This window comes from Gavialis gangeticus, unplaced genomic scaffold (assembly GCF_001723915.1).
Source record: "Gavialis gangeticus isolate Ggan-Ray unplaced genomic scaffold, GavGan_comp1, whole genome shotgun sequence".
In the NCBI taxonomy this organism is placed as follows: domain Eukaryota; kingdom Metazoa; phylum Chordata; order Crocodylia; family Gavialidae; genus Gavialis; species Gavialis gangeticus.
Window position 1 is genome coordinate 101,763,303 of NW_017729031.1, and position 24,778 is coordinate 101,788,080.

A 24,778-nucleotide genomic window follows, 5' to 3' on the forward strand; every position below is an offset into this window, starting at 1 on the left:
GGGGAAGGGGCAGAGGAGGGGCAGGGGGGAAAGGAAAGGGGTAGGGCCCCAGCAGCCTTACCTGGGGTCCTGGGGGCTTCTGGGAGCTCCACCACAGCACCCCTGGAGCAGGGAGCCTGTCTGGCAGCTGGAGTGTGGCTCTGGCCAGCCAGGCTCTGATTTTGAGTGGCATGCACTGCTGCCATATATGCCACCCTGGTTTCTTTTGGTATGGTTTTTTTTTAACCCCAGAATTTCCCAGCATCAAAAAAAGCCCCTGAGCTGCAAAGTAACAGCACAGGGAACATCCTCATGTGCAGTGTGTGGCATTGCAGACAGGTCTGCAGCACCACATACTGCATGTCTGTGCTCATCTGGACACACCCAAAGATTTCATATAGGAATTCATAGTCTCTAAAACATCCTCACATGTTGTAGTCTTTCTGAGATCTTTGCAACAGAAAAACTGCTCTATTATTTTTCTGTAGTGAAAATACAAGTGAAAACTAAGAACTAGCATTTTCTGAGGGGTGCCTCAAGTCTAACAAGTTTGAGAACCACTGGTTTAGAGCAACCCTAAGGATGTTTTGAACCCCCCAAAAGACCTTGGATTGATGACCTCCATAAAGCTCCTTTTGGCCTGTGCCCACTTCAGATTGGGAACTGCTGAGAAACTGAGCCAAAGACTCTAGTAACTATTATGAACAGGTGTGCCATTCCTCACTACCACTAGGAAAAGTACTAAGTCAGCCCATAAAATTAATAAAGACAGACTCAGAGTTTGTGAAGACATATGAATGAAGCAGGGAAGAAATGAGAACTTACATTGGATGTATTATTATTACTTGATTTGCAAAGATTTAAAAATGTTACATACCTGATTAGAATCACAAGCTGATCCATCTTGCTTATGAAGGTTTGGAGGGCACTGGACATAAGAGGATAAAAATTATTCATTATTTCAGAATTTTGCATTCTAGAAAAGCAAACAATGTGTTGCAGGGTTTTTTTCTTTTAAATGAACACTTAGCATGAAGAACTTGGTAAAAGAAAGCAAGAGGACAACAAAGAGCCCCATGGGTTAAAAATAATTTTACAATAGATTAGGAATATGAGGTTTCTATTTTTCAGAAAATAACTCAAGAAGGTATACAACTGCAGTATATATATTTCCAAACAATATAAAAAGTGGAAATATTATTACAGGTATACAGCACCAAAAAATGCATTGGATACTCAACAGGGAAACCATATGATACAGCCCAAATAGTTTATAATCTAATTTTAGATATCAGTTTACAATAAACTGTAAGTAATGGATTTTCAGTTCAGTGGCCAAAATAAAGGATTTGATTTGACCCCAAAATGTCTTATTTGACATTTCAGAAATAGTTTCAGTCCTTAAGCAACTGTATTTTTCTGCAAATTTACCAATTCTGACACAATTTTACCCAGTGCTTGGTTGCTAACAAGTAATAGAAGGAACAGGGAGGAAGGAGGAAAAGAAAGATTATGCTAAAGTGGCAGATTTAAAACCAAGAAGAAACAGAACAGAAGCTAAGAGGGCACCACAAAGACAAGTGGAAATCTTAGAATAAATACTGACTGAAGATAATTATTGTGGAACAGAGAGACCATCAAGAGCAAGTGAAGAAATTCCGAACTTGCTAATGAAAAAAAAGAGGGGGATGGGAAGTAAGACCCTGAAGGAAAAGGACATTTGGAATAGAAAGGCTAGCAGGATATGGAAAGAGATATAAGGGGTTACTCTACCACTCTTCCAAAATATTTCCTTATTAAATCCTGTCAAGTATTGTGCAGTGTAGAACATCCACATTAAACATGTGTTGTAAAGCATTTTAAGAAACCATGTTGGTCCAAAGAGGTTGTTGTTAAAAGATCTTTAGTTGTTACAAGATCTGCTGGGCCTTTGGGCAGCTGGGTACATGTTAGGGCAGCTCTTAGATCCTTTCAAGGATGCCCTGGGGTACCGTGTTCTAATCAGATCTGAGACCTGATTTCTGTGGGCCCCAGACTCAAGCAGACACAAGCTCCACCCTCAGAACCTGCACAGGATTCTCTACAGGTGCATTCGTGAATTTGACCATAAGCAGTTAATTCATGAACTACTTAATCCAAGTAACAGATTCAGTCATAGAAGATGGCATACCACCTGCTGGGTGATGTCACCAATACATAGATCACATAAAGAATCATTTCTCAAAGTTATACCCAGCAAGAGAAATTGATGCATGAGGGACAGGTAATTTAGAAATAAGCATGCTATTTTCACAGTGCTACCAGGCCTCACTGGACCCAGGCATTCAGAAATACCAGTTACCAGTGATTTATATTGCCTTGATTTGTTTCTCCCCCTACTTCTGTATACTGAGATACCCATAAGACACAGGCACAGTTCTGAAAATGGCTGTGCATTACACTATCATGCATTCTGTATAATGTTCTCCATCTGTCTATTAGTTATTACAACCGAGTGATGTGAGGAAGTCAACAGAAAAGCCCAAGTCCAACTCCCCTTTCGAACAGGCAAGTAGCATTTATGCTGTTAAAGCTAGCTTCATAAGTGACCTTTGGGACATATGCAGATCTTAGTCCCTGGAAGACAGGTAACTTCATTAAGCTACCAGAAATAAAGGAGGAGTAGAGAGCCCTCACATCTCTTAGCCAAATAGCCTACTGGGTTACTACTTGCCTAGGAAGTGGGAGATCCATAATCTAGCCCAGGTGACAGCTGGAGGCCAGGAGAGCAAGCCAGAGGCAACATGAAGTAGAAGTGAAAGAAAAGTGGGAATTGGACCCAACGGGCAGAAGCTAGACCCCTGCTGTGTTTCCATTCCATTCCAAAGACTATTAAATGAAAAAAGGCAAAAGCATTTGGCCTGTCCTTCTGCTTCCAGGAGCACGCCACGATTTTAGCCTAGATGTAGGGGGAGAGATCTAGAGAGAACAGATTTGTGAGTCATCGTCAAACTAGTCAAAACCATGTCTATAGATAAATTCACTCCAAAATAGGTCAGAAGAAGTATGAGTCAAAGATGGAACCCTGAAAAGAGAAGGAAATCTCACTAAACAACTGTGTAAAGCAGGGGTTCAAGTGGCATGGAAAGAACTCCACAAGGGCAGGATTTCAAGAACAGTAAGGCTGATGGAATTAAAGGCAAATGTTAGGTGAGTGTAAGTGAAGGTGAAAGGAAGACAGAGATGGAATTCTTCTGCAAGCAATTCCATGAAAAATATGCAAAGTGAGCATAGATATCAGAAATGGATCTAAAATTATTTAAATTCAATTTCAATCCTTCTTTGTTTGACTTCTTTGCTGGAGATGCACGGGAAGTGCCAAAGAACATTATGTTAATCCTTTAATGCTCTCGTAAGCAAGGACAGGGTGGTTGTTCAAAGTTCAATAATCCATTTCAAGAGAATGTAAATACAGACCTCTGATACTTCAACTGGTTTTAAGTGGTTGCTGACCCTGCTCCTGCTCTTACTAGTATAAGACTAAGAGCAACTCAGGGCATATGTACATGGCACAAGTCATTGCTGTAGACTGGTAGTAGAAGCAGTATATCCTTGTCAAGGCACTACTCCACTGGGGCTAACACAGCCTCCCTGTCAAGCAGGGCTAATCAGTTCAGGCAGTGAAATTATGTCCATTTATTAAATAGCCTCTGTAATGCTTCCTCCAAAGATTAAAAATTTCACTAATGAAATTATTTTCTCTAGTTTCCACTGAAGTAGTGCTATAACCAAAATGTTGGAGAATCCCTTTGAATCATGTACAGTTTAAATGGCCTACAGCAAAAATACAAAGAGCATGCTGATTATGTCGGTATGCATAGCTAATAGCTTTAATTGCCTGGTAAGCACTGAAGTACCATGTTTAATTTTAATCTTATTGCATACTACTAATGGAATTAAGGAGATAGGTCAAAATATGAAATAGCTAGGCACCATAGCATGTCTAATGAATACATATTCTACAGCTTTATGTACCTTTGCATAACTTTTCTTTGATACTCTGGCTAAGATGTACTTAGATACCAAAGAATTCCAATAGGGTTTGAGTGAGGCTAGTGTCTGACCCTCTGCCATTCTTTTAATAAGCTATTTTCTTAAACAAATCTCTTAGCACAGAACCTATGCAAGCTTTACTTTTTTTACTATTCTTTTATTGTCCTTATTTTCTATTATAATTGTGTTCTTTCCTTTTCTTTTTTTAAATAATTGCTTGTTGCCTGTTAATATATGCATATCCTACAGATGCATCCTGGCATAAGTACTTTATTGCTAATAACCTTTTTAACAGCTTTACATATTTTGTTTGGGTTTGTGTCTTTCACACTTTCCACTGTTTTCTGAGTTTTCTTTTTCACCTCCATAACAGAGTTTACCACTTGGGTGAGACCCTGCATTTTGTCGCTAGTATTCATTGGATAAATGAACGGGTGGAACGCAGGGGAGAAGTTTCTGCCTTATTGAAAGCAAAGGTCCAGGCTAGAACTGCTTCTTTCCAGAGCAATATTGATCTCACTGGCCTATACACCCTATAGGTTGTGCTTTTGCTCCTAGCCCCATCTATCTTCCTTTTTTGGTTGCCCAGGCAAACGGTGTTTGAAGAAACTATGGTTACTGTGTGGCATGGTGGTGGGAGTACTGTGTTTAGATACCAGAGATGTAAGTTCAAACCCTCTCTGAGTGGATAAGGCTACAAGCTGGGTCTCCCACTTCCTAGGCAGGTGTCTACCTTACTCATTTATTGAGGTTAAAATATAAGATGGCCTTCCTTTACCTCTTCTGGCATCTTACACCAAATAAGTCATGGGGTTTTTGTCCACACGCATGCCCAGTATATGCATTTCATGCATATACTGGGCATGTGTATGTAGCTGCCTGGCTGTTGTGTAGCTTACTGCGCATGGTCAGTATGTGCATGTACACTTACACATCCATTCTGCATGGGTAATACAGGGCAAAAGAAACACAAACTATGCATAACTACCAAAAACGACCACTTACGCAGCTAGACAACAGCCATTTAGATTCACAGAGAATTCTACCCAAAATGTATAAGGGAGGGGTTCCCAAAGTTTTTATGCCGTGGCCCAGCAAATCACAGCATGGAAGTGGCCACAGCCCAGAAAACTGCAGCCCAGCAGTCACATCCGACCATGGTCGGAATTTCTGGCTGGCAGACAGGGAAGGATACCTCCACCCCCCAGGTGGGGAGATGGGCCAAACCACGCGCTGTTGCGGGCCCTGCAGAAGCAGCTGCGGCCTGGGATAGATGTGCATTTTTTCAGAACAGCATATTACACTCCAATATTAGTTGCAATTGTGAAAATCTACATTGTTGTATTCAAAACAATTTAACGCATGCAAATATTTTAGTTATTGTGCTTGATATCATTAGAATAGGATATACTTTATACAGTGCAATATTATAGGTAACTAAATGTATATATAAATAATTACATGGATTTAAAAATCCAACAAATTGATAAGCCACATGTTAGGTAAATACTGATAGTCCATTTGGCCCAAAGCAGTTTTCAAACAAAAGATTTGATCTTTTGTTTGAAAAGGCTGCTTGCAGATGTTAAAAAAAATAATAAATCATGCTTTACCAGAAGCAGCAGCACATTATTTTGACCCAGCTCTGCAATGTCTGTATAGATCTGGTGCTTCAGCAGGGCTTTTTGGCACTTTTATCTAAAGCTGAGCTGTTAGATAAAAGTGCCAAAAAAGTGCCACTAAAATCTATACAGATGTCAGGTGAGCTGGGTCCAACTAACGTGCTACCTCTTTTGGGCATGTGCTGGGCACAGCATGGGAGTACATGGTTTAGGGACAGACATTAAAATAGCCGGAGCCTGAATTGATTCAGTCTTTGCAAGTTAGTCTAACCTGCAGAATGTGAACTGGTTTGCAAGTGGATAGGCATTTGACACATGCCTGCAGTGGCTCAAGCCAGAAGCCGGGGGGCGCTAGAGCACACCTGCCAGCCACTACCAAAAGGAAGACAAGAAAGAGCCCTTCAAAGCTCTCACCCCTTCCTGCAGGAGTGGAGGGAGGGGGCTAGCAGGGCAGAGGACTGGAATGGGGAAAGAGTCCTTTATCTGAAGCAAGTATGTATTGAACACAGCAATTTGCAGCCTCAAGCACACATCAGGGAACTACCAAAAATCTTTGCCTAAGCTAAAATATAGCCCAGAAAAACAAGGCATACACAACTTGTCTGACTTAAAATGTAAACCAGCAAGACAAGAGAAAACGTTGCATAAATCCTATGTAATCCCAAGGGCAGAGTGTCTCCTTACAGCCAAAAGGAATCAGGGCTTGTGGTAGAGTTGATTATCTTTTATTAGACCAACTAGATTTTTGCAAAAAAAATTCTTTTTTTTGTGTGGTTAATCTGCCTTTGGGACAGGTTGCCCCAGGAGTTCAAGGAGTGAGGGGGTTTATTATCCCCTGCCTTTCCTGTCTCACCAGCAGGGACTGCAACCAGGGTCTGCTGGGCAGGGCAGAGCAGCCCTTGCCAGTGTTCCTTGCCCCCTTCTCCCAGACCCAGTAAGGTGAAATTAATCCCCTTACTGCCTGGCTGCAGGCAAGCCACAGAGGTGCAGCTGGGCTATTAAACCTCAGCTGCAGTCCAAGAGAATGGAGGAATGAATTAACTTCCCTTTCTGCCCTTCACTTCAGAGCTCATAGCAGGCTAGGTCTGGCCACACCTCACCCCCGGTCAGGCTAAAGAGCAGAGGGGCAGGGGCAGCCCTGCTGTGGAGCAGAGAGCCCTGCCCAGCCCAGACAGCATGCCGGGATGCTGGGGGAGTCTGATTTAACTTAAACCAACAAGGGGTCTGGGACAGATAACTGCATAAACCGGTTTGAGCCCAATCAGTTAAGTCTGATACTACATTCAACCAGGTATATCTCAAACCAATTTCAGCCATTTTCAGACTGGCTTATGTGCACTCAACATCTGCTCTGTTACAGGTTTAAACCAGTTTCTGATCATTTAAACCATGTTATGTGCCCCTAGCCCTAGAGTTTAAAATAAAAGTGTCATTTTGTTTTGTTTATTTTTTTAACATCTGCAAGCAGCCAAAAAGATTAAAAGGTGAACTGGTCATTTTAAACATATGTACCATCATCTTGCAATTCTAAATTTTTTAAGACTTGAATAAAAAAAGAAGAAATGATCAGCTATAACAGTGTATGCAGAAGAGCTTACATATACATACCTGTCCAGAATCTCCAGTACAGTACTCTGCAATATCACATTCATTCACTGCATATCGACAGTCATAGCCTCGCGGGAAAAACTAGAAAACAAAGACTATTGATTAGGACTGAGAGTATGTAAAAGCACAATTCCTGATATTCTGAGATTCTTGTTCAGAAACATTCCTTGCGTTTCAAAGCAATGCATCTTGATTTTAAAACAAATCTCACTACAGTATTCACATTTTTTAAGTCTGCCCAGATAATAATAAAGAGAAAGCCTTCAATGTATAAGTGGTTTATGGCTAACTCAGGGACATGCATTATATAGCACTTGTGAGAGCAAAGTCATAGCAATATACACGCATGAGATTCAGTTATTCCTGAATTATCTAGGAACAAAATGTAGACTTTTTGACTTGCTGTTTCCTCTTACTCCAACTGAAAATAGTAATCTAATAATCCTCATAAGTGATGCATCAAATGTTTGTACATCTCTGCTACAAACATTTTAATTATAATTAACAAACCATATGTGAAGAAAAAAAAATCTAACTATCCTGAAGAATATACTAAGATTTTAAAGAAAAGAAACAACTAACCAACCTGCTAAAGTTTATTAGCAGCATACCTACTTATGGGTTACAAAAATTTAACAAAGATAAAATAAAAAGTACAGTGGCATAAATCTATAAAAGTACTTAATATTTATCTAAAAATATAGTATATTTCAACCTAGTCTTATCATGTGTTTTTAAATTAATTTTAAATTAGTCACCTGAGAAACTGTATCATCTAGCCTTGATCACAAGATGGGTTATATTCCCCTGATATTGATGACATTGATAGTTCTCATGTAAACAACTGCTTTTGGTAACCTCAAGCAAGAACAAAACTGATTTCTCTGCATTAAAGATATAACCCACAGCCTTTAAGATTTCTCACTGTAGCTTTATCTGTAGTACTACATTTCTCAAATATACTAATAATCTACCATATCGTACCATTGAGCTTCATACAAGATTCCTAGGTCTTCGTCTACACCAGCAGCTTCTGAACTGTGTTCCACAGAACCCTGGGGTTCCGCAAAGAGTTTGGGGGTCATGACACAGTAGGCTGGGAGGTGGTGAACCATGACTGCTGGGCCGGATTGCTTAGCTCCATGCCAATCATTAGGATGGGGTAGGGGCACTACCATAACTAGGGGTGGGTAAAAGGGGCAACCATCCCAACTGTTAACTTAGGAGGAGCACTAGCTGCTGCTATTTTAAAAGCCACAGCCAGAGCTGGCAGAGCACATGTAGTGGTAGCAGCAGCTGAACCAAGACTGTGTAGGAGTTCTGACATGGGTGAGGCTGTTACCCCTTACCCCTGCTCTGGGAACCCATGGTCCCCCACCCTGTTCTCAGAACGCACATGCCCTCCACCCCCTGCTCCGGGGACTGCACATGAACCAACCGCAATATCTGATTCTTACAAATGTCTACATATATAATAATAGTGTCAGAATTAACTGATTCCAGATAGCAGCATAACACTGTATATCAATAATGGCAAAAATAAAACAATTAACAAATGAAGTTATACCAGTGTATACCTCATTCCCCCATTTACTACCATTACTGTCTGTAGGTCAGTAAACATGCTTAGGTCTTTAGAAACATTTTAACTCCCCAATATATGCACATGCAGTATTTGAACTTTATCAGATTAAACATTAGATCTAAAGGAATAAGAGAAGAGTAAACAGATTTACTATATCAAGACTCACAAGGCAGGATGTATTACAGCAAGGTCCATCACTACAATGAGCTCCATTAGAAAGAGAGCACTTTTTACAGCAGTCTCCATAGCATTCCTAAAGAAAAATACATTAAATAATCTATGAATCTTCCATTCTGAATACAGTGCCTTTCTCAATTTTCCCAACACTCCATCCTGTATCATTAGGGAAAAGAATCAATATACCATAGAGACTGGCTCTGGACCCTGCAAGCAGGGTATGTTTGGCTGGGTGGATGGGATGGGGCCACGGGTGGGTATGTAGCAGTGTTCAGGAGTGGGCCAGGCAGGCAGGGACTAGGGATGTGAATGGTTAAACGGTTCACATATTGATAGCCAGTAATACCTTACTGGTTACTGTTTAGCATGGAATGGAGAGTAGTCTGCCAGGGAAAAGGGAAAAGGGAAGCAGCATGGTGCCCCTGAAGACAGCAGGGCTGGCAAGAGGTAAGAAAGGAGGAAGGGAGAGAAGAGGAGGAACTACTACCTGGTACGGTGAGGAAGTAGCAGGAGAGCTGTGATTGACCCAATCCTTCTTGTGACAACGCAGCCCCAGCCCCACCCCCACCATCTGTCTGAAGGTGCATATACATCCACTGCTGGCAATGAGCCAGGTCAGGGCTCTGCAGGCCTTGATGCAGCTGCTTGCAGCCTCCCGGCTGCCTGCCGCAGCCAGCCTGGGCTCTAGGCAGGTCCCTGCTGCTTGCCACAGAGCCCAGGTTGCTCGTGGCAGGCAGCAGGGAGGCTGCAAACAACTGCACCAAGGTCTGCGGGGTCCCAGCTTGGCTCATTGCCAGCAGTGGGTGCATGCATGCCTCAGGGTGGATGGCAGGGAAGGGACTGGACTGCACTGCCACAAGAAGGATCGGGTCCCTTGCAGCTCCCCCGCCATCTGCCATGAGGCGCATATGCACCTGCCACCAGCAATGAGATGAGCCAGGGCTCTGCTGACAACAGTGCTGCTGCTTGCAGCCCTGGCCCCCGGGCAGCCACATGCCAGTGGCAGCAGTGGACAAGGGGCTTTCCCAGCGTACTGCTGCCGCCCATGGCTTCACAGGGATTGTGGCAGGGCTTGCCACTGCTGCCTGCAGCTAGCCTTGGTCCCCAGGCAGCTGCATGTCAGTGGCAGCAGGCTCTCGCAGCCTGCTGCTGCCATCAACACACAATTGCCTGGGAGCCAGGTCTGGATGTAGGCAGCAGCAGCACTGCCCCATAAAGCTGCGGGCAGCAGCAGCAGGTTTGGGGCTTTTCCAGCCCATTGCCACTGCAGAACAACTGAGTACAGCAGGAACTGGTCCCCAGCAGATGCATGTTATTGGTTAACCGTTTAACTGATAACATTAGGGGAGTTTAAACAGGTACTTAATTAATTGTTATTTACATCTCTAGCAGGGGTGGGGGCAAGACCAAGATTGCAGGGCAATGTATAGATCATGTGAGGCTGTTTGCTTCAGCACCAGTGTGGCCTTCACTGCTTGCTGAGCTCAGCCACTACAATTCATTTTAAGAGGCATTTCTCAAAGTTGTACATGGAGTGTCCTGGGAAAGTGGGAGAAACAGAAAGATGTGTATTTGCAAGATTGTTTCTGCTGCAATCCACATACTCATTTATTTATCATTAGAGAAAATATTTGGTTTTATAACAAATATTTTAACACAAATATCTGATTAAAATCCAGTAGGAAAGGCAGCCTAAGTTCAGTACAATACTTTTTCTTTTCCCTCTTAACATCCATATCATTTTGGGCAATATGTTATTATGAGAATGACTGACAAGAATAATATATTGAACTTTTAAACTTACATTTCGGAAACCACAATCACACTCTTCTCCTGCTTCTACATAACCATTTCCACACTCAGTAGTTTCAAACAACTGAAAGTGACAAAAAATACTAACAATTAGGCATATATGGTATCAAATGACTAATCTTTAAGACACAGCCCCTCACTACACTGCTGCTGAGCCATCACCCCACAGAAAATACCCCTTCTACCATAGGTGATGCATAGGGGGGGTATGTGCCCCTCTTGAGATTGGCTGCTGCCGAAGCTGCTGCCAGCTTCTGCGGGTGGTCACCACTCATCACCAGCCCCTCATGCCCTGACATCGCCGCTGGTGCATGTGGGAGGTCCCTGCTTGCTGCCCCCCTGCCGCCGGTGTCTGCAAGTGGTCCCCGCTTGCCACCGACAACACAGCCACCGGGGTCTGTGGGCAGTTTCCACTCGCCACTGATGCTGCCGCCTACAAATGGTGACCCCCCAGTCTCGGGAGGCACCAGTTGTTCATGCCTTTTACTACACTTCTGCAAAAATGTTGCCTACTACCACTTCATTCAGCTGGCCAACTAACTGTTGAGAGGTGCATGGTGTGTGAATAGTTGCATGGTCCCCAGCTTTACCTGGGAGCAGCAAACAAAAATACAGTAAATAGAGGGATTAACTACCCAGACAGCTTAATACTTTGGTGGAGCAACATTATAAACTGCGTTCAGTCATGCATTCCCATTATTTCAACAATTTTTTTCAGAAACTGGTTGGTAATATAATTTTGGGGATGATATAAGCACATAGAGCAGGTACCTGCTAATGAAGCTGAACACAGAGAAGAGATTTATTTCTACTTCAAGAAGAAGATTTATTTCTAGTCACAATTTGATAAACTGAAAATAACCATCACTCAGAAACATCAATCATGCATCAAAAGAACTTTCGAAGAAAATTATGGAATAAAAGCTAGACAAATGAGTATAGATAAAATACTGCTAAATAAGTTATCCCCAGGACCCAAAAATGATGCTAACCTATGTTGATGATGAAAGAGTAAATGGCTGAACAACAAAAACTCAATAATAAAAAAACAGGAAATCAGATCTTCATCAACTAGTGAAGCTAGATGTAGGTTTTTTTAGATGCTGTTGCTTGCAGTTAGCAAAATGATCTAAGCTTGGTTTTTAAATTGAAATATTCAGCTTTGTTAGGTAAAAATATTGAGTGTCTATACACGAGCAGGGAGGCTCCTCCAATGCACTGCAATTCTAATGTCAGAACAGACTTGATTAATCAAGTCTGCTGGAGCATGGCAATTACCACACTCTAAGCAGTCTCCTGCGTCTTGTGTATCAGCGCCCCCATGCTTCAAAATGGCAGTGGGGATGCTTTATCTAACGCTTGTTCGACAAGCGTTAGATAAAGCCATTTTGAAGTGTGGAGATGCTAAACATGAGACACTCCAGGCACATTAAAGTGCCTTGCACAGCCACTCTAATTAAAGTGCCCTCTCCCCCACAACTCCCAGAGAACAGGTATAAATGTCCATTAGTCCCAAGAACACTTTAGGATTTGAACCTCCTGTGGGCAGACCATGCTACTACCCACTGAGCCATCAAGGAAACCATTAACAATTCTCACTTACAGCTTGTATTACTCAGCTGTGACCTAAAATATTTGGTTAATTTGTTATTCATTCTCCTAATTTTTCCCCGTTTCCATTTTTTATCTTTTGACCCCTCTCTGTTGCACCTAACACAATGCCCTGTAAATGAAAAACAATATTTCTGCAAGTTTCTTTACTGCTTAGTTGTCCAAATGATGGTGATTCAGTGCTCATATGAGTCAACTTCATCATTAAAAGGTCACTTTAAAATGCCTCTTGTTCTATTTTTTCATTTCTTAATGATTTTTCTTTGAGTCAGGAATTATATCTCCATCTTCCAAGTGCAATAAGATCACTTTACTAAACCTCTTCAGGACAAAGTGCCCTACTAGCTCTCAGAAGTAGCTTTTTATAAAAAGCAGAGCTAAAATTATTTTGCAGCTCTGTCATTTTACTTAAAAAATATTTAGCATAAGTATAGTTACAAGGAATATGAAAACATCATGATTTTTGAAGTTAGCAAAGACACTGAACCATTTGAGTACTACTGACTATTCCAGGTACATTCACGTATTTGCATGCTGTTTTGCTGAATTTAATCAGACATATCTAAACAATGAACTTGAAACTTCAGTGGGGCATTGACAGCACAAATGCAAAGAAGCAGCAATGAAAGTATTAAACTTTACTAATCAAATACAACATACATCATATATTTGGGAAGGATTATTTTTAGATGCTTTTGAAAAACAGATGGACAATTTAAAATATGACACCAAAAGGGAAGATAAAAACATTTTTAAAAAATGAACTATTTTGCTCTTCACAAAGGCCCACAGTTTTGGCAATGAATGACAGGCTGCATACTAAAATTTTATACACACCTATATATCCCCACTTCTTCACTAAATTGTTTTAGCATAACTTAGAAAGTTTAATTTTTTGCCTACATATTTTCAATATTTTTGTACTTCAATAGTTTTAGCAAGATATCTTGCTCTTAATCTGATCCTGAAATTCAGTTTTCCATCTTGTAATAATATTCACAAATCTACTTCAACCATTCTCCTAGAATCATTTTTACTGGAGAAAAAGGGACTTTGTCTCCATCTTCAGACAATTAAGGATTTACTTATATTCATCTGGTAGTCAACTGTAATGTTGCTATGACCATACTCAGGATTAAATTATGCTTTTCTCTCTTCAGATGCTAATGTTTTATGGTTATTTAAGTGCAATGGCTGGTAAAAATGTAAACTATATTCTAAATGGGATTTTTCTTTTGAAATCTATAAAAAGCCAGTGATTATGAAATTAGTCACAAAACCATTTTTCAATTATTGGAAGTCAGGAAAAAACAGATAGCCTTATTCAAGGTTAAAAGTTGTCATCTAGGAGATAAAATGCTAGACTATAGAGTCAATTAGTTTTACAGAGGGAAAGGAGCATTTTTACAATACTTTGGGTTTAATAGGGTGGTATACCACTGTTGTAATGATCCAAAAAATTGTAATTTTGTTGCACGGCAAAGGGCCAAAATGGGACTGAATGGCTAAAGAGGATGGTAATACAACACAGAACTTTTTCCCTCTAGAGTGAACATTCTAATCTAATCCAGGTTGACAGTAAACAGCAGTTTTTCAAGGCCCTTATGAAATACATAAAAAATTTCTGGAATGGTAGACCCCATACTGCTATCTAAATATAGTGCTGCAATTGGCACTTTTCTCAATGACCTAGAACAGCAGCTATATTGCGCACCACCAATATAAAATGATACAGCCTTAAGTACCACCAGCAAATTTTTCATACACAAAGGTAACAGACTATGTATTAAAACAACATGAAAAGCTTTAGTAATCATAAAACATCATATTATCAGTTACGGTAGCCATGTAAGACAATTGTAAATTAAAACAAAGACAGTGTAAACTTACTGGTCCAGAGATGCTTTTGCGGATGTTTAGTGAGAGAGGTGAGACACACAGACAGACACATGCACAGACACACATGCCCAGTGTGGAGGGGGAGGGGCAGGGGGCAGATCAAGGTCTCTGTGGTGAGGGAGGGAGTGGGACAGGGGCAGGGGAGAATGACACCTGGGGCTGGTCATGGGACAGAGCCATGGGAGGCTCATCCAGGGGTGCAGGGGGGGCTCCCACTGCTGTGTACACCCTAGAGGAGGCATGCAGGGCACATGCCCCCCAGATCTGAGCACAGGGCAGAGGAGGGCTGCCCACTGGGCTCTGAGCCCCGCTGCCATTGCCTTGGGAGCCATGCATGACGCCATGTGCCTCCCACCTCCGAATGGTCAGGGAACATGGTGCAGCCAGCATGCAGGAGGCACATGGCATCACCCATGGCTCCCGGAGCAATGGCAGCAGGGCACAGAGCCCAGCACGCAGCAGGCAGCCCACTTCTGCCCAGCGCACAAATCCAAGGGGCACGTGCCCCCCATGCCTCCCAGGGCATGCACAATGATGAGAAGCCCCCATACCCCTGGATGAGTCACCTAGGGCTCCAACCATCCTACAACCCTCCCTGGGACCCCATTCACCCCAGCCCCTGCCTCTGTCTCTGCCCCACTCTCTCTCTTACCAGGGGGGCCTCGATCTGCCCCCCTGCCCCTTCCTCCCCACACTGGGCACTGCTCCACACACAGCCAGGCTGTGCTCCTGGCCGCCTGCAGCAGGCTGCGGCCAGGTGCCTGCATGCGCCCTTCCCCCCCACCCAGCCTTCTGCTGCCTATGCGCGTACCACTCACAGGTTGTCTGCGTACCACTGGTGGTATGCGTACCACAGTTTGGGAACCGCTGACCTAGAATGTACTTGGTCACAGGATCCAGGAATTAAATGGACCTACTGAATGAACTACTTCCTCATCTCAAACTCTGAGTTTATTTTAGGACCATGTTATACACTACACTGTGAACTGTTCATATGTTCCAGCCCCAGTGTTAATGCTAGCTCAAATTAGGAACAGTCACATGTTCAGGCCAGCAGGGGCCTGGAGGACTAAAAGGTAAGAAACCCTCCTCATCCCATTCCAGGCTTCTCCCCTGCCCCTGGGGCTCCCTCTCACCCCTCCCACTTACTTACGGTTGTCTGTGTTGTCTGTCCCACGGGAGTAGGCAGGGAAGGGTTAACCTGTCTGCCCAGTCTCCACTGCTTCTGAGCTGCTGCTCTTCTCCCAGACAGCAGGCAGGTTAGGTTAACCCTCCTCTGCCTGCTCTCCCAGGACAGACAGTGCAAGCAGCTACAAGTAAGTGGGGGAGGAGGGAAGGAGGAGAGAGAGGGCAGGCAGTGAGCAGGGACCTGCAGTGTTGTGAAAGAGGGAGAGGGGGCAGTGGGCTGGAGTCAGGCCAGTGGGGGAGGGAGACAGGTGAGGTGTGTACACTAAAGTGTAACCTAGAGCTTCTCCACATTTCAGCTTCTCCACACTGTCTGTTAGAAGCAACAGCCACTGCCAGAATATCTTTTATGTAAAGTTACCTTTGTTGGCCTATTGAAGAGACAGGCACCACCACCTCGAAGTAAAAATTCTTTGTATTCTGCAATGCTGCACTTAGAAAATTTTCTGGAATGGAAGACCCTAAAATGACAAACAACCAAGTGAGCAAATACCCCTCTGTATAGCCAGGTACTTGAGAATAAAGTTACAGTCTTCCTTTGTTCTGTAAATGTTGATGGTTACCATATTTATTCAAATCAAAGACAAGTTTCCCCTTTTAACATGGTGGAGAGGAAGTCTTTCTTCTTGGACTCCATTACAACATTGGGGGCACCTCCAACTCTACAGCTGTTGTCTCACTCCCACCTCTGTCCCAACCCCCACCCTGGTCCCCCATCATCTCCACCCTTGCCACCGCCTTCCCCCCTCAACCCCTCTCAGGCTCTGCCCTGCCACCTCATCCTGTCCCTGCTTATCCTCCAGCTCTGACAGGGCTCCAGCCCAGGGTATGAAACACGTGGTTGATCTGGTCCCAGCCAAGCCCAGCAGCAAAGCTGGCAGCAGCTCTAGCCCAGGCTCCAGCTCCAGGGCCTGGTCAGAGCTGATGCATGGCTGGGCTGGGGCTGGAGCAACTACATGCTCCATGCCCCAGGTTGGAGAGGAGCTGGAGCTGGAGCCAAAGGGTAAGTGGCAATGGGACACAGATGCTGCAGGGGTTAGAACTAGCAGGGGGGGAGGGGGGAGGCAGTCAGCAGGGGGACCAGGCACTAGGGGATGAAAGGGGGGGATGCAAGTGGTAGCAGGGGGTATAGTGGGGACAGGTGTTGGGGTGCACAAGCACAAGGCTTGAGGGAGACATGCAGCAGAGGGGAACAAGTGGTGGGCAGACAGGCAGCAGGGACAAGGAGTGGTTGGGGCAACAGGCAGGACTGTGGTCACTTGAATCCCCCACATCTGCCTCCCTACTCTCTTCTCCACTGCCTGTCCCCCACCTGTCTACTTTCCCAATCACCTGCCGCCCTCACCCCCCACCTGTCCCCGTCACTGCTTTCCCTGCTGCAGTGGTAGGAGGATGAATTTTAGACACCCCTCCAATAGTCAGATACTATACATGGAAAACTATAACACATTTATTAATTGTTCATGTACAGAAGCTAAACATTTGGGGGTCATCTTAAATTCAGGCAATTTAGATTTGGGTAAATACCGTAGTTACAATAGCTATATAAAACAAGAAGGGCAATGTGATCAGCTCAGGGGAAGCCTTTCACCTTTGAGGGGAAAATACCCACAGATTCGATGTAGTCCTGTATTTCTGAAAATTGCATATCTCTATTATATGAATGTATGGTGAGGATGTAACTGTTATTCCTATAATATTTTTACTAACATAACACTGAGATGGAAGATGGAGAAGCTTCTTATGGTACGCATATATCCAGTGAAGATGGCAGGGTAGGGTGGCACCTCAGAGACTAACTGGTTCCAAGAGGCATAAGCTTTTGTATGTGAAAGCCTGCCTTCAGTCTAACATGGTTAACTCTCTCTCTTTATACATAAAATGTGGTGATACCATGTACTTGACAGAGGCATAGAGAGCAATCAGTGGCTGGGGCAGAGGTGGGAGGGGGATTACACTGAGCACTGGAGAGTGGGGTGAAGGAGACAGTGAGGCCAGAGTCTTACCTGCCCCAGCAATCCTCACTCAAATACATCTAAATTGTTGCTCCTTTGCTGTTTGCTGCAACGATCATATTCGCCTTGAAGCTAAAACTGAGGCCCAAGCAGAAGCAACTTTAAGGTGCAACAAGGTTTGGGGCATAATTTTGAAGTAGTGTAGTATGAAACAACTGCAATTTTTCTTTTTTTAGGAAAACAAATGTAATCTGCATTCAGAATACAGATTACATTTGTTTTCCTAAACAAATAGAACTATCTTGGACATTATATTCAAATGCAGTCAATTTAAGATTACATAACTTATTTTTTGAATGTGTGGGAGGATCGTGCACAATGGCATAATGGCAACATTTCCTATGTAGGTTACTACATTCTGCCTATGTTTAGCCAGTAACTTCAGCTATTTTCTTACTTCTTGTCAAAACATCTATGTTACAGGTCATTGTTATATTCCTTAGCTTTTGTCTGTTGGATTGTTCAGGACAAATACGTTGATAACGTCTACTACATTTTCATGCAGCTAATTCTGAAACAGATTGATAGTATCCCACAAATAAACAGTGTACAGACTGATCTCATCTCCCTAGATTTCAGTTAACAATTACAACATACCCTGTTTCCTCCATGATGCAACCACCCCAGAATTCTACGCAGTCACATTCTTCTCAGACAAATACAAAAATACAACAGAAAGAAAGCAAGCAGTTATAAATATGCCAACATCAAGCATACACTCTTTACATAAACAGGAACCCTGAATAATATATATGCAAGGTAGGTGGCTGTTTATCATTCAGAATCTAGCTCTAAAACTTATTGGGCCTTGGTCTGGCAAACCTCAATTTTGGTACTTTACTATTTTTGAAAATAATGATACTCAGTGGATGCTTTACTGCAGAGTTCATAGGCACCGCCTTATTTTTGCGGGGGTGGGGAGCCTAAGATGATGGACATGCAGACAGCTGTATGCATTTCAGGTGAAAGCCGTCTTCCTGAGGGAGGCCAGGATACTTGGCACCTTTAGCAGAGTTGACTAGTTAGCTGTGCAGTAAAGCATCACTGTCTACACGTGCACCAGTATTAGGGCACAATAAATTAATTAACTCCACGGTAGGACAGCACTGTCAAGGACAAGAGTAAGTAACTGTGCTGAAATGTATAGACAGTGTGTAGATCAGGGGCGGGCAATTATTTCAGGCGGAAGGCCACTTACTGAGTTTTGGCAAACCATCAAGGGCCACATGACAGGCAGCCAGGGGCAGATAAATATTAATTTTCTAAAATGTTTAGGGGCCCTGCGGGCCAGATAGAATGGCCTAATGGGCCACAGTTTGCCCACCCCTGGTGTAGATGGTGACAGGGGCTGGCTGGGGCACAAGGTTGCTGAAGTGTGGGGGCTGCCTGCAGTCTAAACACATGGCTCCACAGATTCTGCACTCTCGTGCCTGAGCCAGCCCCACCAGCACCTGATGCCACCACCTGGAGCCTGGGGCCGATTCCCCGGGCCTCCTGCCAGCCTGGGGCTGCTCAAACTGCGGCAGTCCTGGCACATATACAGACGCTGCACCTGGGAGCAGTTAACAAACTCTGGAATTTATTGCATCACATTAATTTCACTTGTAAATGCACTCAGTGATGGATACTATCATTGCTATAAGTTAGGTACATCCAAATAATTGTAAATTTTTATTTAACTGACTGTATCACAAAAAAGAGACGGACAGAGGAAAGGCCATGCACAGTACATACTTGGTTTTCTGGTTGCTGGTTCCCACTGTATTCCAAGGTTCTGAGCCAGACTTTGTGCTAACTCCTGTGCCATGGCCCATGGAAGGCCATACTATATTGAGGAGGGGATAACAGCAACAGCAGTACACAAAATTACTTATTGCAACTTGTATTACAACACTTTATTCTGGTTTCCCTAAAACACAGTATTATATACAGCAATATTGTCAGACCAGTTGTGACTCTCCCCATGCATTTACCAAGGGAAGTAAACACAATCACCAATTACTCTAGTCAGAGCAGTTCTGCTCATTAATTGACTATCAAATTTAACCCATATAAATACAATGGATATTTGCACAAATTTAATCCGAATGGAAAAAACTAAATTAATCCAGATCTGGCCTGTGAAATCACTGGATCCATGCAGCTGAAGTGAGGTTTCAGCAGCATTTGCTGGCAGGGATTCCCCTATGCTGCAGTGGGGGAAAATGGCAGCATTGGTAGTGGCTGCATCCTAGCACCTCCCTGCTCACCTCTGACACAAGATGGGTTATTCCAACACATGGCCTGAAAAGGTTGTCACTTGCCTAACCCAGTTCGCATTGCTATTTATAGAACGTTTACTGCAGTCTTTGGTAGTTGGATCAGGCCCTCAATATATAACAATTCAACAAGCAGTGTGGAAGTAAAATGGTAAATGGACACTGAAAGATTTAATGGGGGAAAAATGTTACCTCATTTACTCCAACTCCTCTGGTCACAGAACAAACCCCTCCAAAGTAACTCAAGCTACTTCGTTTGTAGTGAAATGTCACATTCCTTAAGAACAAAGACAAATACAGAAGATATTGTTCGTGAAATTTAATGCAGACACCCTTTAGTTATCTGAATGGTCAAACTATGACATAAGAGACCTCCACAATTTCCTTTGTATGCGCACTCTTTGCACCCCCTAAGTTAATTATGATTAGCTTGAAAAAAAGACCACCACGAGTTCACTATATACAATTTGCAACAAGGATACCACTCATATCAGTTTAGCCTCTCCCTCATCCTGCAAACAAAATCAGAAAAAGGAAATGCATCAAATATTATTTTTTAAAATGCAGTGATTTCATGTCTATTATAAGAAAAAAACAATGGAAATATTCCAGTTTAGTACAGGTTGTCAAAAATAATGTTGCAATGAAATGTATGTAATCAGTTTAGCCAATTTCCAAAGTGATATACTTCTCTAAAATCATGATACTAGTTAATTACATTTTATTCTGAATCTTTTTAATTGAAACCATTTAAACACTACACAGAACACATTGTTTTCCCCATAGGTGCATACTGACCTCCCGCCTCTTCCCTTAATTAGTTTTTTGATTTATAACAAATGCTATTCATCGAATCATAGAAAATTAGGGTTGGAAGGGACCTCAGAAGATCATCTAATTCAACCTCCTGCTCAAACAAGATCATTTGAAACTATATAATTCCAGCCAGGGCTTTTTTGAGCCAGGACTTAAAAACCTCCAAGAATAGAGATTCCACCACTTCTCTAGGTAACCCCTTTCAGTGCTTTATCACCCTCCTAGTGAGAAAGTTTTTCCTAATATCCAACCTAAACTTCCCTTGCCACAACTTCACACCACTGCTCCTTGTTCTGTCATCAGTCACCACCAAGAACAGTCCAGCTCCATCCTCTTTAGAACCACCATTCACGCAGTTAAAGACTGCTATCAAATCCTCCCCTCAGTCTTTTCTTCTCCAGACTAAATAAGCCCAGTTTCCTCAGCCTCTCACAAGTCATGTTCCCCAGCCCCCTAACCTAGACTCTCTCTAACTTGTCCACATCTTTTCTGTAGTGGAGGGCCCAAAACTGGACACAGTACTCTAGATGTGGCCTCACCAGTGCAGAATAAAGTGGAATAATTACTTCCCTCAATCTGCTGGCAACACTTCTACTAATGCAGCCCAGTATGCCGTTAGCCTTCTTGGCAACAGGGGAACACTGTTGACTCATATTCATCATAATTATGACCTTCTCTAAATGGCATTAGTTGTTTTAGATTGTCTAGTAAGCCACAGAAATAAGCTGCATACATTGCCCCAATTTTTTGAATCTATATGTTTTTATAAAATATCTTAAAATAATCATGGATACTATGTACAATTTAATATCACAACAATACAATTGATTTGGCCACCAAAAAGGCATAAATACCAAGTGTTCCTAATGTGAAAATTATTCTTCTGTTGCAAGCGGAGAAATTTTGAGGGCTAAGACCTCAAAGGCCATCAGATACTGAGGAATAATGTCATGCTTTGTCCCTTCCCGATGCCTTAAAAGACTTTTTTCCTCTCCAGCTGACTGACAGGAAGGGTTCTGAAACCACCCAACTTCTAGCATTACAAGAAAGGCAAGAAAAAGGGACTCAGTCCCACTCACACACTCACACAGAGGGGAGAGAGCAACACCACGTTTCTTCTCTTTTAGAATCCATGCATTACTACAAACCTAATGTTTGAAACATCTGAGTGAAAGCTAGATTCTGACATGCATTTCTATATTTTGAGGCAAGGATTCAGCAGTCTTGACATTGTGGAATCTAGTAAACCTTAGTCAAAATAAATTACACTTCCAATGGAAGATGCTGATTGCTTTAAAATAGATCTAACATATTACAGAATGGAATGCAGTAACAGGGGGCCAAGGCCCCTGGCACTAAGCGGGGACAGTAGGTGCATGTGGCAGGAAGCAGCTGCAGCTGCTGCAGCAGAAAAGGGCAGGCAGGTCACCAACCAGCAAGTGGAAACCCTTGTGTATGGCTGGGGAACCACATGACAGGAAGAGGCAGGGCTTCGGGACACAAGCCCAGGCACGCAGTCTGCCCTTGTTTGTTGCAGGGAGAAGAGTGCCCAGGAAAGAAGGGCTGCTGAATTTAAGACAGGCAGGCACCCAAGCCACCCTGGGGAGCTAGGATGAGAGACTCCCAAGAGAGGTGTAATGGGCAGTGTTAGGGAGATTTTGTTTTCAAGCACCTTGCTTGTGTTTTGAACTTGATACTGGAAGACCAAGTGGATACAGGAGAGCTATGGAGGCCACAGAGGAGTGCCTCGTAAAGCACTCAGCATCAGGCAGCCTAGCTTGGGGTCAGGGATACAGAGGGCTGTGGGCTGGTGCAGGCCAAGGCTAGGATGCCCAAGGCCAGTGAAAGCAGCTGAGCCTGGGGTTGGGGACCCAGAGGATTGTGGGCTGGTGCAAGCCGAGGCTGGGAGAGCTGAGGCCACAGGGAGTGGAAGCAGCCTGACCTGGGGGCAGGGACCAAGCAGGCTCTGGTTCAGGCAGTGAGCAGCCCAGTCCTGCCTTACACCTGGGTCAGGGACCCAGAGGACTGAGGAATGAGACAGTGAGGCCAGCCTGGCCTGGAGTTAGGGACTCTGATGGCTGAGGGCTGCCCTACAATGCATGAGACAGGGCCCAGGGGCCCAGAGCACACAAATGCAGGATGAGGCTGGGACTGAGGAGCCAGGCCACTGCAAGTGGGCCCAGGCTTAGGAGGCCATAGCTAGAGTAACTGGTGGACCAAGGGCAAGAGTGTCAGAGCCCATACAAGCTGGTGTGATAAAATCTGGAGAGACATCTGCATAGTATGGGCATGGCTACAGAGGATGACAGAAACCACTAAAGCAGCCCTTTAAGGTGGCTGGTGCCCTGAGGCACTGACAGGGCCAAGAGGGCCACAGTTTAGTGCCCCAGGGAGCAAGACAGACTGGATGGTTGAGGACTTAGGGCTCACTTTGTGACCTTGGGGCAGCCTCCCTGTACTCCATAAGAAACATCAAGGAAGGCACGGCAGGAAAAATGTCAAAAGGGAGGGTGCCCCAGAGAAGTCAGAGTGGGGTAGGAGTCACTTGGCTGCCAATGGGCATCACAACCACCCTTGGGGCCAGGACTTTGCTACAATGTCTATTACAGGGCAGAATGTCAGAAGGCAGGGCTGTATGGTATGTCATAGACTAACGCACTCAGAGAAGCATGAGCTTTCATAGCTTCTAAACAAGTTAGTCTATAAGGTGCCACTCTGACTTGCCTTCTACTTGGCTTCAAACTAACACAGCTAACCAACTCTTTCTAATTCTGTAAAATTAGGTCTCTTTGGAACTGGTTGGTACACAGATAGATGACTATCTAAAATACTTGATTTTCCAAGGACTATCTAATAGTACTTGTTGCTCTTAATGGTTTTTTTGCAATACAAGCTATTATTTAAATTATATTATATATTGTGCTAGATACCTTGACTTGAAATATAATGACCATCTTCTGCAATACTGTGCTGAAGACTTGGGTCTCAGTCATTTTCCTGTTATCTTGTTTAATGATGATTTCCACAGTAAACATAAACAGCCTGCCCCATGCTACCATATACAAATGTTATCAGACATCACAAACTATCTAAAGCCAGGCCTAGTCATTTTCTGGAGAAAGGACCCTTAAAGAAAAAACTGGAAACATATAAATCTTTTATCCACCAGACTACCTCTAGAACCTCACCCTGATGATCCAATTATACTTCTATCTGGTTTTTTTCTGCATATTTTTAAATAGTTTTTAAAGGATATTTTATAAAAACAGTTTAATGTAATTTGAGAGTTCAATTACACAAATGTCAGGAAATTCAAAGTTTCTCAGAGTATCCTTCTCTCAAACCTCTTGTATTTGTACTTCACAGTTACAAGAGTCTTATTACATCCAGAAAGATATGAAGGCCACGGTATAGTACGTTTATAAAAGAAATTTCATTCCTAGGTAAGTGCACATAAGTGGCACTTTTATACCTGCAAGTCTTCTGAAATCATGCAGTAACTATCCTGTTTAAATGCACAAATGCACTGAGGTACAGTGATGAAAGTTGTGAACATTGTAATTCCATATTTACTGACTTTTGAGTAATTAACAGCACTGACGTAATATTCTATTAATAACACTGTTTTGCATTTTGCTGGAAATGTTATAATGTCATTCTATCAAGAAGAAATTATTTAAAGCTGGTATACTGAACTACACTGAAAAGCATAGTACTACTTCTGCAATGTTAAAGAAAACTCTTGAAACAGATTCAGTTTTTAGTTAGAAAATGCACACAAAAATACTTCATAAATAAAGTTTCTGTATGAACTACAAAGTGACAGCTGAGAAGCAGATGAACCATCCCCTTGTTTCAGTGTACAGAATAAACATAATCATCATCCACAAAATTTTCTTTAACTCATGGCACACATTCATATTCCACAATCCAGAATATTTTTTCACTTGGGGAGGGGAGCAATACTGTAATCCTGGCACAAAAACATTTCTATTTAATCAATCAAAGTAGCATGTACAAAGGTTACAGGACTAGGAAAATCTCTCTCTCCCCCTAATAAAACTACATCAAAAACTATAACAACATTATAGATGTGCAAATGACTAAAAGCCTTTGATTAGATATATAGGCCTATACCAGGAGTAAGCAAAGTTTTTTGGCTGGAGCGCTGGAAAAAAC

General features: G+C 43.0%; 1 protein-coding gene across 5 annotated transcripts in view; it reads right to left on the minus strand.

Annotated features, from left to right (window-relative positions):
• Positions 1-24,778, minus strand: part of ADAM23 (ADAM metallopeptidase domain 23) — a 247,954-nt gene that overhangs the window by 51,866 nt on the left and 171,310 nt on the right. For all 5 annotated transcript variants that reach the window (XR_002098686.1, XM_019523466.1, XM_019523463.1 and 2 more), the window contains exons 12-19: positions 19,976-20,060; positions 19,260-19,350; positions 18,123-18,171; positions 15,872-15,971; positions 10,808-10,879; positions 8,993-9,079; positions 7,242-7,322; positions 857-907 (exon numbers count right to left, since the gene is read on the minus strand). Coding sequence is in view for 4 of the 5 variants with exons in the window: in XM_019523466.1 (XP_019379011.1) it covers positions 857-907; positions 7,242-7,322; positions 8,993-9,079; positions 10,808-10,879; positions 15,872-15,971; positions 18,123-18,171; positions 19,260-19,350; positions 19,976-20,060 (616 nt within the window). In the remaining variant the exon portion in view is untranslated. The remainder of the gene's footprint in view (positions 1-856; positions 908-7,241; positions 7,323-8,992; positions 9,080-10,807; positions 10,880-15,871; positions 15,972-18,122; positions 18,172-19,259; positions 19,351-19,975; positions 20,061-24,778) is intronic.